General features: G+C 40.9%; 1 protein-coding gene across 3 annotated transcripts in view; it reads left to right on the top strand.

Moving 5' to 3' along the window:
• Positions 1–15,075, top strand: part of LOC135107280 (exonuclease 3'-5' domain-containing protein 2-like) — a 169,954-nt gene extending 154,879 nt beyond the window's left edge. For all 3 annotated transcript variants that reach the window (XM_064016950.1, XM_064016951.1, XM_064016949.1), the window contains one exon: positions 10,888–15,075. In XM_064016950.1, the coding sequence (XP_063873020.1) occupies positions 10,888–11,990 (1,103 nt within the window). In that variant the 3' untranslated portion in view covers positions 11,991–15,075. The remainder of the gene's footprint in view (positions 1–10,887) is intronic.
• The last annotated feature ends 1,190 nt before the right edge of the window (positions 15,076–16,265 follow it).

Raw genomic sequence — 16,265 nt, 5'->3', positions numbered from 1 at the left:
TCTGCAACATTCGCGGTCTAAGATCTAATTTTCAATCTATAGAACACCACCTCTCCTCTTCTAAACCTCATCTTCTTTTCCTCACTGAAACTCAGGTGTCTGAGGCAGCTGACAGTAGCCCCTTTTCTGTTCCCTCCTACTTTCTCTATCCTCATTTTCGATCCAAAGCTGGATGCTGCGTTTATGTGCGCAATGACTTAACCTGCTCTCGTGCCCATGCTCTTGAATCTTCCGAGTTTTCCACCATCTGGCTACGACTACAAAGTCATTCTCATACTAAATTTATCTGTGCTGTATACCTCTCTCCTAACTCCTCTGACTATAAGAAATTCTTTGACTACTTAACTTCCAAAGTGGAGCACATTCTGACCCTCTTCCCTTTTGCAGAGATCTCCATTCTTGGAGACTTCAATGTTCACCACCAGCTTTGGCTTTCCTCTCCCTTCACTGTCCATCCTGGTGAACTAGCCTACAACTTTGCTATCCTCCATGACCTAGAGCAATTGGTGCAACACCCTACTCGTATTCCTGACCGTCTTGGAGATACGCCCAACATTCTTGACCTTTTCCTGACCTCTAATCCTTCTGCTTATGCTGTCACCCTTTCTTCTCCGTTGGGCTCCTCCGATCACAATCTCATATCTTTATCTTGTCCTATCACTCCAATCCCTCCTCAGGATCCCCCTAAGCGAAGGTGCCTCTGGCGTTTTGCCTCTGCTAGTTGGGGGGACCTGAGAAGGTATTTTTCTGATTTTCCTTGGAATGACTACTGCTTCCGTGTTAGAGACCCGTCTTTGTGTGCTGAGCGCATAACAGAGGTGATAGTGTCTGGCATGGAGGTGTACATTCCTCACTCTTTTTCTTGTCCTAAACCTTCTAAACCTTGGTTTAACACAGCTTGTTCTCGTGCTATACATGATAGAGAGGTGGCCCACAAAAAGTACTTAAGCCTTCCTTCACCAGAATCTCATGCACTTTATATTTCTGTCCGGAACCATGCCAAGTCTGTTCTCCAGCTAGCCAAAAACTCCTTCATTAACAGAAAATGTCAAAACCTTTCAAAATCTAACTCCCCTCGTGATTTCTGGCATCTAGCCAAAAATATCTCCAATAACTTTGCTTCTTCTTCTTTCCCTCCTCTACTTCAACCAGATGGCACCACTGCTATCACATCTATTTCTAAAGCTGAACTCTTTGCTCAAACCTTTGCTAAAAACCCTACCTTGGACGATTCTGGGCTTGTTCCTCCCTCTCCTCCACCCTCTGACTACTTCATGCCATGTATTAAAATTCTTTGTAATGATGTTTTCCATACCCTCGCTGGCCTAAACCCTCGGAAGGCTTATGGACCTGATGGGGTCCCTCCTGTTGTTCTCCGAAACTGTGCCTCCATGCTTGCACCTTGCCTAGTCAAACTCTTTCAGCTCTGTCTGTCAACATCTACCTTTCCTTCTTGCTGGAAGTTTGCCTACATTCAACCTGTTCCTAAAAAGGGTGACCGCTCTAATCCCTCAGACTACCATCCTATTGCTTTAATTTCCTGCTTATCTAAAGTTTTTGAATCTATCCTCAACAGGAAGATTCTTAAACATCTATCACTTCACAACCTTCTATCTGATCGCCAGTATGGGTTCCTTCAAGGCCGCTCTACTGGTGATCTTCTGGCTTTCCTCACTGAGTCTTGGTCATCCTCTTTTAGAGACTTTGGTGAAACTTTTGCTGTTGCCTTGGACATATCAAAAGCCTTTGATAGAGTCTGGCACAAAGCTTTGATTTCCAAACTACCCTCCTACGGTTTCTATCCTTCTCTCTGTAACTTCATCTCAAGTTTCCTTTCTGACCGTTCTATTGCTGCTGTGGTAGACGGTCACTGTTCTCCTAAATCTATTAACAGTGGTGTTCCTCAGGGTTCTGTCCTGTCACCCACTCTCTTCTTATTATTCATTAATGATCTTGTAAACCAAACTTCTTGTCCTATCCACTCCTATGCTGATGATACCACCCTGCACTTTTCCACGTCTTTTCATAGACGTCCAACCCTTCAGGAGGTAAACATATCACGCAGGGAAGCCACAGAACGCCTGACTTCTGATCTTTCTAAAATTTCTGATTGGGGCAGAGCAAAGTTGGTATTGTTCAATGCCTCAAAAACTCAATTCCTCCATCTATCAACTCGACACAATCTTCCGGACAACTATCCCCTCTTCTTCAATGACACTCAACTGTCCCCCTCTTCTACACTGAACATCCTCGGTCTGTCCTTTACTTATAATCTGAACTGGAAACTTCACATCTCATCTCTAGCTAAAACAGCTTCTATGAAGTTAGGTGTTCTGAGACGTCTCCGCCAGTTTTTCTCACCCCCCCAGCTGCTAACTCTGTACAAGGGCCTTATCCGTCCATGTATGGAGTATGCTTCACATGTCTGGGGGGGTTCCACTCATACTGCTGTTCTAGACAGGGTGGAATCAAAAGCTTTTCGTCTCATCAACTCCTCTTCTCTAACTGACTGTCTTCAGCCCCTCTCTCACCGCCGCATTGTTGCATATCTAGCTGTCTTCTACCGCTATTTTCATGCCAACTGCTCTTCTGATCTTGCTAACTGCATGCCTCCCCTCCTTCCGCGGCCTCACTGCACAAGACTTTCTTCTTTCTCTCACCCCTATTCTGTCCACCTCTCTAATGCAGGAGTTAACCAGTATTCTCAATCATTCATCCCTTTCTTTGGTAAACTCTGGAACTCCTTGCCTGCTTCTGTATTTCCACCTTCCTATGACTTGAATTCCTTCAAGAGGGAGGTTTCAAGACACTTATCCACCAATTTTTGACCACTGCTTTGACCCTTTTAAGGGACTGGCATTTCAGTGGGCATTTTTTTTATTAGATTTTTGTTGCCCTTGGCCAGTATCCTTCCTACATAAAAAAAAAAAAAAAAAGGCTATGTATATTATGTATGAATGTATGTACAACATATTTGTATGTGTATGTATGTGAGTACTTATGTATATGCATATGTATGGTATCTACATCAAGTGTTTGGCACTTATATGTGTATTTATGTACTATATTTGATGGCTTGTAAGATGTGCCTTTTTTTTCCAAAAAATAGTCTCAGAAAATGAGCCTGTGTCTTATAAGGCCAATGTTCAGCTTTGGGGCAGTGGCTAGTCTTAAGTCTGTGGCAACAGTGGCCCTTAAATCAAACCCCAAACATCTTCACACATATAAACAAAGTGATGATCACTTCTACACCACAAAAACATCTCTTTTTTTGCAAGGTAACAATGTATAACAGGTTGTACTTACTGGTAATTCACATAAAATAACACAGGTAACAATGTATAACAGGTTGTACTTACTGGTAATTCACATAAAATAACAGGAAGAAATTAAGTGATGACACTTACATTGCACGTAGCAAAACAAATTTGCGGTCGGTTACACACCAAATCTGGCAACACGCACAAGATTCATTGTGTTCCTTAGGTAAGACACACCACACAGCTGAAATTGCACCTATCTTTTAACATTCCTACCTTGCATACATGGTCAACAAAACTTGAAGCTAATGAGGACCTATTGTTTTTTTTTTTTTTTTTTTAAATAGCTTACTATCTAACAAGACAAAAGATTTTATAAGTGAAGAGAGTGTCACAAGGTAGGGTGGCTCATGATGACGGTTTGTACAATATCCATGCAATATAGTTTATGCAATAGTATTTAAAATTTCCAGATTCCATTACTCAAACATAATGGAGTCATAGAAATGAGATGTGTACACAGTTGCATATGTTAAAAATTATACAATTTGCCAAGGAAAATACTGGGATCTAATAAGGATCTGAATACATACAAGAGGGCTTCAAATGTCAGGTTAAATCCTTCACTTCATATTCAGAGCTTAAACCTGCTTATCCTCTCTCTCTCTCTCTCTCTCTCTCTCTCTCTCTCTCTCTCTCTCTCTCTCTCTCTCTCTCTCTCTCTCTCTCTCTCTCTCTCTCTCTCTCTCTCTCTCTCTCTCTCTCTCTCTCTCTTTCTTTCTTTCTTTCTTTCTTTCTTTCTTTCTTTCTTTCCAATGCTTGCCCAAACTGAGTTGCATCTTATAAGCCATCAAATATAGTATGTATGTATGTACCTATGTATAGTCACTGCAAGTAAAATGTATACAGCAAAAACACAGATGAAAATACAAACAGAAAAATGTAGACACATTTGAGTTGCATATCCACCATTTGTGAGCTGGACTGCGATCGTTATGCATGAGAGTAGCCTAGGTTTAGCTGTTCAAGTACCTCCAGTGTTGCCAGGTTGGCAGGTTTCCTGCCAAATGTGGTGGATTTTTTTATCCTCGCTGACAGGAAATTACTGAAGTACATGAGACTTACCGTAGGTCAGTTGAAATGTGCTTCGGGTTTTATGAAGCAAATCACTTCTGCTGAAGGGGAGCATTCACATGAGATATGCTGCACGTCACCACACCGACAGACTTTGAATACTTTGAACCCACACGATAAAGTAGTACATCTAATGTATTCTTAATAATAAAACCCTCTGTTGGCTTTGTGTAAGGGGAGGAGCAGAGGGCATGTGAATGCTCCCCTTCAGCAGAAGTGATTTGCTTCATAAAACCCGAAGCACATTTCAACTGACCTACGGTAAGTCTCATGTACTTCAGTAATTTCATATCAGCAAATCACTATTCTGCTGAAGCTTCGCATTCCCATGAGGTTTTAAAGACATGTGGGTGTCGTATCTCAGTAGTTCTTAGGCATCTGTGTATCTTAAACCTGTGCAAAATCAATCAAGATTATACAGCCCTCTCTACAAATAAAATGATTACCACTCAAGAAATAAATTACCTTTGTAAATGGGAAACCCAAGTTAGTCCAGTACTGCATCTTGGAATGGGTCCCCCTCCTGTACAATTTTCTTGTTGTAGTGTTTGGCAAAGGTTGATTCCCTTGACCATCCGGCTTTAGACAAGATGTGGCATATTGGCACAGACATGGCTTTGGCCTGAGAGGCTGCAGCGGTGCGTACACTGCTCGCCGTGCATTTGGCAGAGTCAACACCAGAAATAGTAAGCACATGCTTAATCCATTTAGCAATTGTATCTCTTGATACAGGTTTATGTGGCTTGATGAAGCTGATGAAGAATCTTCCATCCTTCTTCCCAATCTCCTCGTGAAGGTGTTCTGTTTTTTCCTGATATGTGCGCAAAGTCCTGCACACACATAAACTCTTGTCCTTTGTGTACGGCAAAAATCTCACAAACTTAACATTAAATTCCGGATGACATTGCTTAATGTTGTCCCCGAACCAAACAGAAATAGAATCTTCCTTTATGTTAATATTCCTTAGCACAAGTAAGTGTAGGGTCTGAACTCTAGCAGCTTGTGTAAGTGCCATCAGCATCACAAGTTTTAGTGTAGGGTCCTTCAGTGAAAGAGTCTGTAAGGGTTCCATCTGTTTCAATTTTGCCAAAACAGGTTTTACATCCCAGGTGTCCTGCTATCTAGGCTTTGAGGGCCTTATGTTGAAAATACCCCTCATTAACCTGTTGACTAGGGGATGGTTCCCAGCCCTGCAGCCGTCCACAACTATCCCCAGCGAGGACATGGCCCCCCTCGCTGTGTTGACACAGTCGTAACCCACACCTCTGTAGAAAGTTTCTGTTAAAAAATTTACAACATCAGTTACAGTGGGAGTAGTGGGATTGATATCCCATCTATGACAAAATTGTGCCCACCTGTTGATGTGTTCGATATTGTTTCCTAGTTCCTGGTTTCCATGACGCCAAGATAAGGTCCATACCTTTCTCAGATGTGTCTCGTTCTCGCAAGCTTTTCCTGACAGTAGACAGGCCATCAACCTGGTATGTGACATGACAGGATGTTCTTCTGTCGACAGGGGCCACACCAGCACTTTCTTCCTCCTCACTATGATCCTCGGGTCTTCTACGAGCAGCCTGAGTAGTGTACCCATCCAAGGCTGGGATGTCCACAATGGAACTATCATCCAACCTCTGGCCCCCTCTGCTCTTAACTTCTGCAGGCATCTAGCAATCAAGGAGAAAGGGGGGAAAATATAAACAAGTCCAAAAGTTGCCCAATTAAAACTAAATGCATCACAAAAATCTGTTTCTGGGTCTGGCCTCCAGGAGCAAAACTGAGTCACTTGCCTGTTCAACCTTGAGGCAAATAAATCAATTTCAGGTGTGCCAAAAATATGGCATAAGTCCCTGAATATGTTCTCATCCAGCTTCCATTCATGCCTGTCATTGAAGTTCCTAGATGCTTTATTGGCCAAAACATTATCACTCCCGGGAATATAGGAACACATGATCCATGAATCGTTGTCCAAACACCAGTTCCAGATATCAGTGCAGACATTGTTACAAGCCACAGACTTAGTGCCTCCCATCTCACTGATGTAATTTACTGCAGTAGTGTTGTCACAAAAAACCTTAATGTGCTTTCCTCTAACCTCATTTGCAAAGGATTTCAATGCAAGAAGCACAGCTTTGAGTTCCCGTGCATTAATGTGAAACTTCTTTTCCTCTGCAGACTACCTTCCATTAACTGACTGATGATTGAGGCAACCACCCCAACCTAAGTCTGAAGCATCTGTGTATAAAACAATGTCAGGAGCTGGGTGAATTATTTGCCTACATTGGGTCACAACATGTTCGATCCACCACATCAGATCAGTTTTCATTTCGTCAGTGATCAACATCTTTTTGTCAGAGTTTCCACAACTTCTTTGCAATGCTGAAATCTTTGCTGATTCAAGGTGACGATAGTGTAACTTCCCAAGTTCCACAGCTGGGATGGCAGCAACTAGAAGGCCGATCACCCTAGCCACTTCTCTGATCTTATCATAAGTTTTAGCTATTAATTGTCTACATCCTAGTAGAATTCTCTCTGTCCTACGTGCTGGTAAGGTAACAATAATTTTCTCAGAATCAATGACATTCCCAAGATATTCAATACATTTAGTGGGCACTAGCACAGATTTCTCTACATTAACACAAAAACCCATTTTCCTGAGTAATTCAATAGTAGAGTGAATGCAATCATAGCACCCTGAAAGAGAAGCACTGCACATGAGAGTGTCATCAATAAAACTAGTGATGGTAAAGCCTTTTTCTCTTAAATTTGCAAAAATAGGTTTCATGAGCTTAGTAAAAATTCTAGGTCCTTCGGAAATTCCATTGGGAAGACAGGTGAACTGATAAACTTTACCATGCCATTTAAAACAAAGGTATTTTTGTTGTTCCTCCGCAATCTTCACAGAGTAATAGGCATGTTTCAGATCAACAGATGCTAAATAGTCACCTTTATTGATAAGTCTGATAGCGTGCTCAAAATTTTCCATCTTGAAATGTGTATAGGGAATGTGCTTATTTAATTTTTCTAAATTAAATACCATCCTGTAACCTCCATCCTTTTTCTTCCTCAAAAACACAGGGGAAATTATTTGATCTGCCCTTCTCTGTATTTCTCTAATAACTTTAAGCTCGAAAAGCTTAGAAATTTCCTGTGACAGAATAATTTGTTCCGTCACACTAAAGTTATACTCCACATCCTCAAAACACAAATAACCAATATCATTGACATTAATATTCAGGTGACAGTGTTCAACTATGTCCAAAATATGTGAATCACTAGTGATTTTGCACCATTCATGCACAAACTTGTGAAGGGAACCTGCAACAAAGTTGGAACTTGCCTGGTTTATTGCCGGGGAGTGCTGCGTCCCCGGCCTCGGGAGTTTTTTTAATCCGAGCCCTGGCGTGGGAAGGAAAGTCTCTGGTCTCCCCTATGTCCTTGCCTCCGTTGTCCATAGAGTTGAAATCTTGATGCAAACCCTCTAAATGAGGTTCTGCCAAATGAACTTGATTTTCCACCACCAAACTTCCAGGTGCTAGGCTTCCAGGAGGAGAATGAAGATTTAGTTGTAATTTTACTCTTTAGTTTCTCAGACTCTTCTATCTGTTTTGCAGACTGTGAGAGATCATCCCCAAATAAGAAGCATGTCATGGGCACTTTGTCAGAGCACAGGTGTGAATACTTCTGATTTATTTCCCGCTTGATGTTAAAGCGACGTACCAAGTTGTTGCGATGGTTGGCATGACCTAACAGGGCCAAAGCACCATTAAGCATGCCTACTTCGTGGGCCACAACAGCATTGCCCTCATCCTGGGCCACTTTATCAAGCACTGAAAGAGACTTGATGATGATGGAAGCTGCTTTAAGGATATCTTTGTTCATGTCTTCCATACGTAAATCCGCCTTCCTAGTGTCCTGTTTGAGTGCCTCCAAAATCTGCACATTGCATTCAACAGGGGATAAAGCTGGACAATTGCCTGGCCTCTTGGTACTTTCGTCCTCTGCAACTTCCTTGTAACTGTCCTCCCGCATACCATGATCAAACAGCTGATTGACCATGTCTGCTACATGCTTATCAACATCACAGGCGACCTCTTCAACAGGGCCGAAAGCCTTAGAGGTCTGCATCAAAACACTGCCAACAGGGCTATCTCCATGGATCTCACCCTCTTCACTACTACTGTCCTCAGCAAGAAAACCAGAAAAGTCACCAGGTGAGGGCAGAACATGTCCTGCGTCATCCCTCATGGTGCTAGTGCCCAGTCTGGCAACAGTGTCAGGCCTCTGCACAACATCTTGCTGCCTCTCTGCTTTCAACTGATCCATATCACTCCTCAGTTCCGCAATAGCTTGCAACACTGTGTTCCAAGGAGCTGAGGATTCACCATGTATTACATGTGGGTCATCTTGGTAAGCCGCACATAACGTAATGGCGGCGGGTGGCCCACGAGGGACAGGTGCCACGTCACCTAAACTCCGCTGCACAGGGGTAGCATGTTGAGAAGTATCCCGATGTGAAGGAAGGCTGCTTGACCTGGACTTGTGCCCATATTCACGGGAACGACGGCTTCCGTCTCCTCCGTGAGAGGAAGCGCCCATCTGTCCACCCGTTTGTGTTGAGGAAGAACCTTCGCCGGAAGAGGACATGGCAGTAACCTCAAGCCGCCACACCAACACAAACACAAGGAGCGTCGTAAACACTCAAAATGCGAGTGTCGTAAACACTCAATGCCAGGTCAAGCATACACGTTGGGACACTGACCCGCTCCAAGCTTGGATAGCAGGTATTAACCTCAATGCTAACTGCGGAACTGTATACAAGAGCCGTCCAGAACCACCCAGCAACAACTGCCTCCGAGCAGCTGGGTAGACAACCTATCGGCGCAGCAGCCAAACAGCAACTGTCGGTGTGGTGACATGCAGCATATCTCATGGGAATGCGAAGCTTCAGCAGAATAGTGGTTTGCTGATATGAAATTAAAAATTATGCTGGTGGGCTGGTGGTTTTTTGGTGGATTTTTGTCATATGTGATGATTTTTGGGTGTTTTATTTTTTTATTTATTTATTTTTTATGTCTCCAGTAAATTACAAATTATCCTTACTATCAAAATGATCTTCAAAATCAAGATTCCTTAAACATGTAGTTGACTGGAAAGTGTTCAAAAGAATATTCTTGTTTACACTCAGCTGTTAATGATAAGAATTTTTTGCTCTCAGTTGTTAATGATAATCCTTGACCTCCCTCAGCTTGAGTCAGGGTCACTCCCTGCCTGGTGACTGTCCCCGACCTCTCCTCCTTTTTAGCCCTATCTCCCCCATCCCTCTCTGTCTCCCATTTCCCTTTCCTTGTCCTTGCTCATGCGAAGTCAATAGAGTATATGGCATTGCTTGAAAATTACAAGTGATTTGTATGCAATATGATGATTCAATATTGTTTCAAGTTAACTTGTGTTAATTTTAGAAAAAAAATTGAGTGTTCTGAACTATGGAAAAGTCTACGTGTGATGCCTTAATGTTATTTGGTGATTTTTTTTGGCAGAAAAAAGCAAATTGGTCCAGTGAGATTTGCTGGTTTTCAGGGAGGGATGTGGTGAGTAGGCAGTCCCTGACCTGGCAACTCTTAAGTATCTCCCACACCAGTGCTGGTCCAGGTCTTATGGATGCAGTATCTGTTACTGTCTGCTCCATCAGCCTTCGTGTGGCCCTTTGTTGTCTGATTTTGTATGCCTACAATTTTTCTGTTGGACTTTATCATGGGTCACCATAAGCTGAAAATGGAAGAAGAGCTCATGCCTTGGCATAGCTACAGCAGGGAATGTCAGTGATACATGTGGCAGCTTATTTTGGGTGTGACCTGCCAAGTCATCTACCAACTTAAAAACTACACTGCCACCACGCCACCCTGAGGATGTACTGCTAATAAAAGTTAGCTTGGGATCCTAGAAGATAACTTTCCCACATACAGACAAAACTCCTATGACATTTGTATGTGGGGAAGTTTTGTAGTTTTGTAAATTTTGCTAATGCACTGATGTATGACATAATACTACATCTGATTCCCATGTCAGTGTACAAATGTCATGTGTTAAGGAGGAATTTAATTTAATTTACTATAATTTCTATAAAAGATAAAATTTGATGAAGAGCTAGGGTAAATACATCGGTGCTATTTCTTTTAATTTTTTCAGGTCTGTATAAAAGCTTCAATTTAAAAGATCTGGCCTTGATATTCATAAATATATGTAATTCAGATGTACAAAATGTAAAAGGAAAAAGACAAATAAAATATCAACATTCCCTTTCTCTCTCTGACAGACAAATATTTACACATTTTCAAGAAGGTCAATGAAATAAGAATTCACTATTGCAAGGTTTGATGTAGCAAGAGTTCATTGAAATAACAAAAGTTCTTGAAAGTAATATAGTAAGTAGTTATGGAGTTTATATTTTGTACATGCCAATATTTACAACTTGTTAACTTTTTTTTTTTAACAGCTGTGAAGAGTGGTGTTGCTGTAAAAGCAGCTGCTTCTCCCCGCAAACCAAAGGATGTTCAGCCAACCACTAGGAAGGGACCTCTATACTACAACTGCCAGCTGCTTGCTCCTGATAACCAGCCTCTTTGTACACTGGATCCAAAAAAAGCCCACTGGTATGTTGTGAAAGGCTTAGGTCATCTTGTTAGCGAGGAACCTCTAATAGTGCGTCTGAACTTTGAGCCAACTGGGAGACCTCAAGCTGAACGTGAGGATGGAGAATTCTACCTGCAGGAACGTCTCAATGTATGTGTAGTGTGTGGCCAGAAGGATTCTTACATAAGAAAGAATGTTGTTCCCCATGAGTACAGGAAACACTTCCCTTCCCTTCTCAAGCACCATCAGAACCACGATGTTCTGCTCCTTTGTTTCCCTTGTCATCGTAAGAGTAACATTCTAGATGCACAGTTACGAATGCAACTTGGCAAGGAATTCCAGGCACCTGTGGGTAATGATCCTAATGCTAAAGATATTATAGACAATTATCGTAAACTGGTGAGAAATGCAGCACGAGCTCTACTGAGGCACCACAGAAGTCTTCCTGAAGCTCGTGCACAGGAGTACCAATACACTTTGCAGCAATTTTTTAGTTGTGAGTCACTAACAGAGGAGCAGTTAAAAGAGGCTGCTAACATGGAGGTGAAGGTGTATAGAGAAGGTCAACAGGAGCATGGACAAGCAGTAGTTGAAGCCTACAAGATGATTGGGCTGTCTAAATTGGAGCAGCGATGGAGGCAACACTTCATTAACATGATGGAACCCCGCTTTCTTCCTGAATGTTGGTCTGTCACTCACAACATGTATAAAATGAAGCTTAAGATGGCCCGCTTACCTCTGGACCACAAGGACCGCTTTGTGTATAAGATGGCTCTAGTAGGGACAGAAGGGACCATTGAGGTGCCATACAACCCAAGGGAAGGAAGGGGTGAATCCCCATTACATGATGCTCTTCCTGTGACAGAAAAAGGAAACAAGATATTGATAACCCCAGGAGAATCAGTGATTGAAAAACATTCCCCAAAAAGTAGAAAGAAAGAAAGAAGTGAAAATTCCAGTTACTAATGGTAAAACAGCAAATTCTAGTGATTTTGATTTTGAAACCCTTAATTTTTAAATCAAAGTAACTAAATGCAAAGTAGTGATATTGGTGTAACCATAGAGGCAAGGAATGAAGTGGAAGAGGAGATTATAGGGTGTATAAACAGAAATGAGATTGATAGCTAGGAAAATGGGAGAGCAGTTCAAATAAAGAGTATTCATAAAAATTTGTAAGATTACATGTGAGTCAGTAAGACTGTTTACACCAAGCGAATTGATTCTATTCAATTCATGAAGAATCGTCTCAATTCCCAATTCATGATTCGTCTTGATTTGCTATATCAAATCCTATGGAACCATTTACAAAAAGCAAATTAAGTCAATTCAAATCATGGCATGTCATGGTGAACCAAAGTCAATGATTTGTGCAGGCCCATTTTTCATCAGTCATGGCCATTCTACCGAGGAGTGAGCATCATGTTTTTGGATGATCTGGTCAATTTAGTACCAGAGAGACATCTTACATACAATCCTTGTGATCCTATGCACTGAGATCAGGATGCCATAGCTGCTTTATCCTAAAGAAATTTTTTTTTATTCTTTGGATTGTTCACCAAATCTGGGAATAAATGTCCAAAGCTCCCAAATTCAGGTCTCCTAGTATTAAATTCATGCACCCATATTCTTGTTTGACACCTATGACTATGCTGCCTCAACCACAGCAACACCACTATTTCAGCAAGAGAGTCTATGTCCATACTCATCAAAGGCAGCCTGCACACTACTGCCTGTTGATTCCCACAATTTGACAGTCAGTGGGAATGGTGCTGACTTAAAATGATTGAAGTCAGATGATTTCTTATGAACTGAATTGAATGAATTTGCTTAGTGTAAACATGGCCTAAGATATAGGCACTTGATTCACTGTATGTCTTAAACCTATTTATTTATTTTTTTTATGTAGGAGGGACACTGGCCAAGGACAACAAAAATCCAATAAATAAAAAAGCCGACTGAGATGCCAGTCCTAGAAAAAATTCCAAAGCAGTAGTCAAAAACTGAAGGATAAGTGTCTTGAAACCTCCCTCTTGAAGGAATTCAAGTCATAGGTAGGTGGAAATACAGAAGCAGGCAAGGAGTTCCAAAGTTTACCAGAGAAATGGATGAACAATTGAGAATACTGGTTAACTCTTACATTAGAGAAGTGGGCAGAATAGGGCTGAGAGAAGGAAGATAGTTTTGTGCAGTGAGGCTGCGGGAGGAGGGGAGGCATAAGAACATAAGAAATAAGGGAAGCTGCAAGAAGCCACATGGCTTACGCATGGCAGTCACTGTATGAAATATACCTGATATAGATATAGGTCTATTAGAATCAGTACAGAGGAGAATGACTAAGAGGATACAGGGGATGAGGAGTATTCCTTATGAGGTGAGATTGAAGTTGTTAAATTTACATTCTTTAGAGAGACATAGGTTGAGAGGGGACCTGATAGAAGTCTTGAAGTGTTATAAGGGTTATAACAAGGGGGATGTAAGCAAAATTCTTAGGATCAGCAACCAGGGTAGAACAAGAAATAATGGGTTCAAGCTCGAAAAATTTAGATTTTGGAAGGAGATAGGAAAAAAATTGGTTCTCAAATAGAGTGGTAGATGAGTGAAACGGACTCAGTAATCATGTTGTTAGTGCTAGAACACTAGAGAGCTTTAAGAGAAGATTAGACAGGTTTATGGATGGGGATAATAGATGGAAATAGGTAGGTATATTTCATACAGGGACTGCCACGCGTAAGCCTGGTCGCTTCTTGCAGCTTTCCTTATTTCTTATGTTCTTATGTACCTATTTCCACCTATCATCCCTTCCATAAACCCATCTAATCTTCTCTTAAAGCTCCCTAATGTCTTATCATTAACAACATGGTTACTGAGTCCGTTCTATTCATCTACCACTCTATTTGAGAACCAATTTCTTCCTATCTTTTTCTTAAACCTAAATTTTTCAAGCTTGAACCCATTATTTCTTGTTCTGTCCTGGTTGCTGATCCTAAGAATTTTGCTTACATCCCCCTTGTTATAACCCTTATACCACTTGAAGACTTCTATCAGGTCTTCTCTTAACCTCTGTCTCTCTAAAGAATGTAAATTTAACAGCTTCAATCTTGCCTCGTAAGGAATACTCCTCATCCCCTGTATCCTTTTAGTTAACAAGATCAGAAGACCAGTTAGCATGACCTATAATAGCACTAAGTAACCTACACTGTCCTGTTAGGAACAGGTAGGGCATGAATTGTTATACCATAGACTTTTTTCTTCTTTCCCCACTTTCAGCGTGGGAACCAGACTGAGGTCAACTTTGCTTCCCTATAAATTTTTCATCTCTTTTTCCTCCTCCCTTAGCAATGCCATGGGAACCAAGCTTAGTTCAGCATTGTTCTCATGGCTTATTGTGGGTTCTCATGGCTTATTGTGAGGAAAGGGTGGTTCCTGTACATATGTGTATATATATATATATATATATATATATATATATATATATATATATATATATATATATATATATACTGTTCTACTATATATACACAGAAACAGTTAGCTCAACCTCCTTTTCCAGCAATAACAACACATTCACACACATGACCATCCATTTTCAAAGAAGGATTCTTGTATATTACATAAAGCTGACGCACATACAGACACTAAAATATCAGAAGCTACTTACATTAATCACCTGAAATCTGAATTTACATAAACAACTGTCTTCATCACAATCATATCTCTTATAAACTCTGTTCAGAGCTTTGGGGTTTAAGTTCATAACTAATCTAGTTCTCACACTGCTAATCTTTGTCAGTCCTCACCACACCACATGCGAGAACACACAATGTGTGTCTATAGCTTCATACCTTTATTTTGCTTCATATTTTTTTTCTTTGTCATACATAAGCTACTGCTGATAGGTTATTTTGTCACTTTTTTTTGTGTTTTAATCTTGTCCCTTTAGTGATTTGATATTTTATGAATGAATTTTGTCTTTGTACTTAATTTTTATCAAGTTTTTATTCTGATGATGCCTTCTGTGAAGGTGAAATGTTACAATAAATGAAGAAAGAAGTCTGGTGTATCCCTGCTTACCTTCATCTATAACTTGGAACCTTTTCTACTATCAAACACAACCTGGCCCAGGGAACAACATCTCACCTCCACCAAGGAATTGTTTCAGGAAATGGGTTGGATCACTCTTCAAATGGGTGTACTTCAGTGGATATAATGCATGGCTGCCTCATTATACAGTGAGAACTTCACAACATTGCTGTCATGCAATGGTTAGCTTAATTATTCTTAATTAGAATTAGGTTCCCTAAACACCTATCTTTTAGTGATGTTCTGAATAGAAGGTATGGCAAAGCCTGTATAGGGATTTATAAGAAGTTAGAAAAACTATATTACAGTAAAATCCCTCTTATCTGGTATCAATGGGACTGCTGACATGCTGGATACTTGAATATTGCCGGATACTTGAATATAAGTGAAAATTATGTCCACAATCACCACCCTACACTCACGCATCTTACCATAACAAAGATCAGCTGATCTTAATCAGCAGCTGATCTGATCAGCTGCTTAAGTGTAAGCACAACACGCTTCCTCTTTTCTACAACTTTAGGCATGATGAAGGCGTCAGGCGATAAACAGTGCACACGCGGGACTGAGTCACTGAGTAAACACAGTGCAGTGGGCCGCAGGTGGCGTGAAGCAGTGCGCTCTGGTGGCGAGGGGACAAAGTATGCCTCGTGTGGGAATTTTAATTGATTTTATGAGTACACATTGATTTTTTATTGATTTTAAGGCTCAGGGGAAAAATATGCCGGATACTTGAAGCTGCTGGATACTCGAATGCCGGATGAGAGGGATTTTACTGTACAAGGTTAACAAAACAAAACTAGACATGGAATTCCTAAGTAAATATAAAGCCTATAACATTATATCTAAATTCCTCTACTTTAAATTACACAACCCCAATATTAGAAACTCTAAAACCTATCAGTCTTGTCAGTTTAAACTACTTAACTTAGAAATAAACAACAAAAATCGTCTTAAACGTTCAGTAATGCCTAGGGAGAAACAATTATGACGAGCATTAACATATATATATATATGGTTGAGGTATAAAACCCCATTGGACAATTACCCTCAGTAACAAGTCCTCCCACTTTCCAACAATGTGTTATATCTCTCACCAAGTAGTGTTGTTTACTATCTTCGGGACAGTGGGCCTTGTGAGGGCCTGAGGAGGGAGTAAAT

The sequence above is a fragment of the Scylla paramamosain genome, chromosome 15 (genome assembly GCF_035594125.1).
Source record: "Scylla paramamosain isolate STU-SP2022 chromosome 15, ASM3559412v1, whole genome shotgun sequence".
In the NCBI taxonomy this organism is placed as follows: domain Eukaryota; kingdom Metazoa; phylum Arthropoda; class Malacostraca; order Decapoda; family Portunidae; genus Scylla; species Scylla paramamosain.
This window is presented reverse-complemented; position numbering and strand designations above follow the sequence as displayed.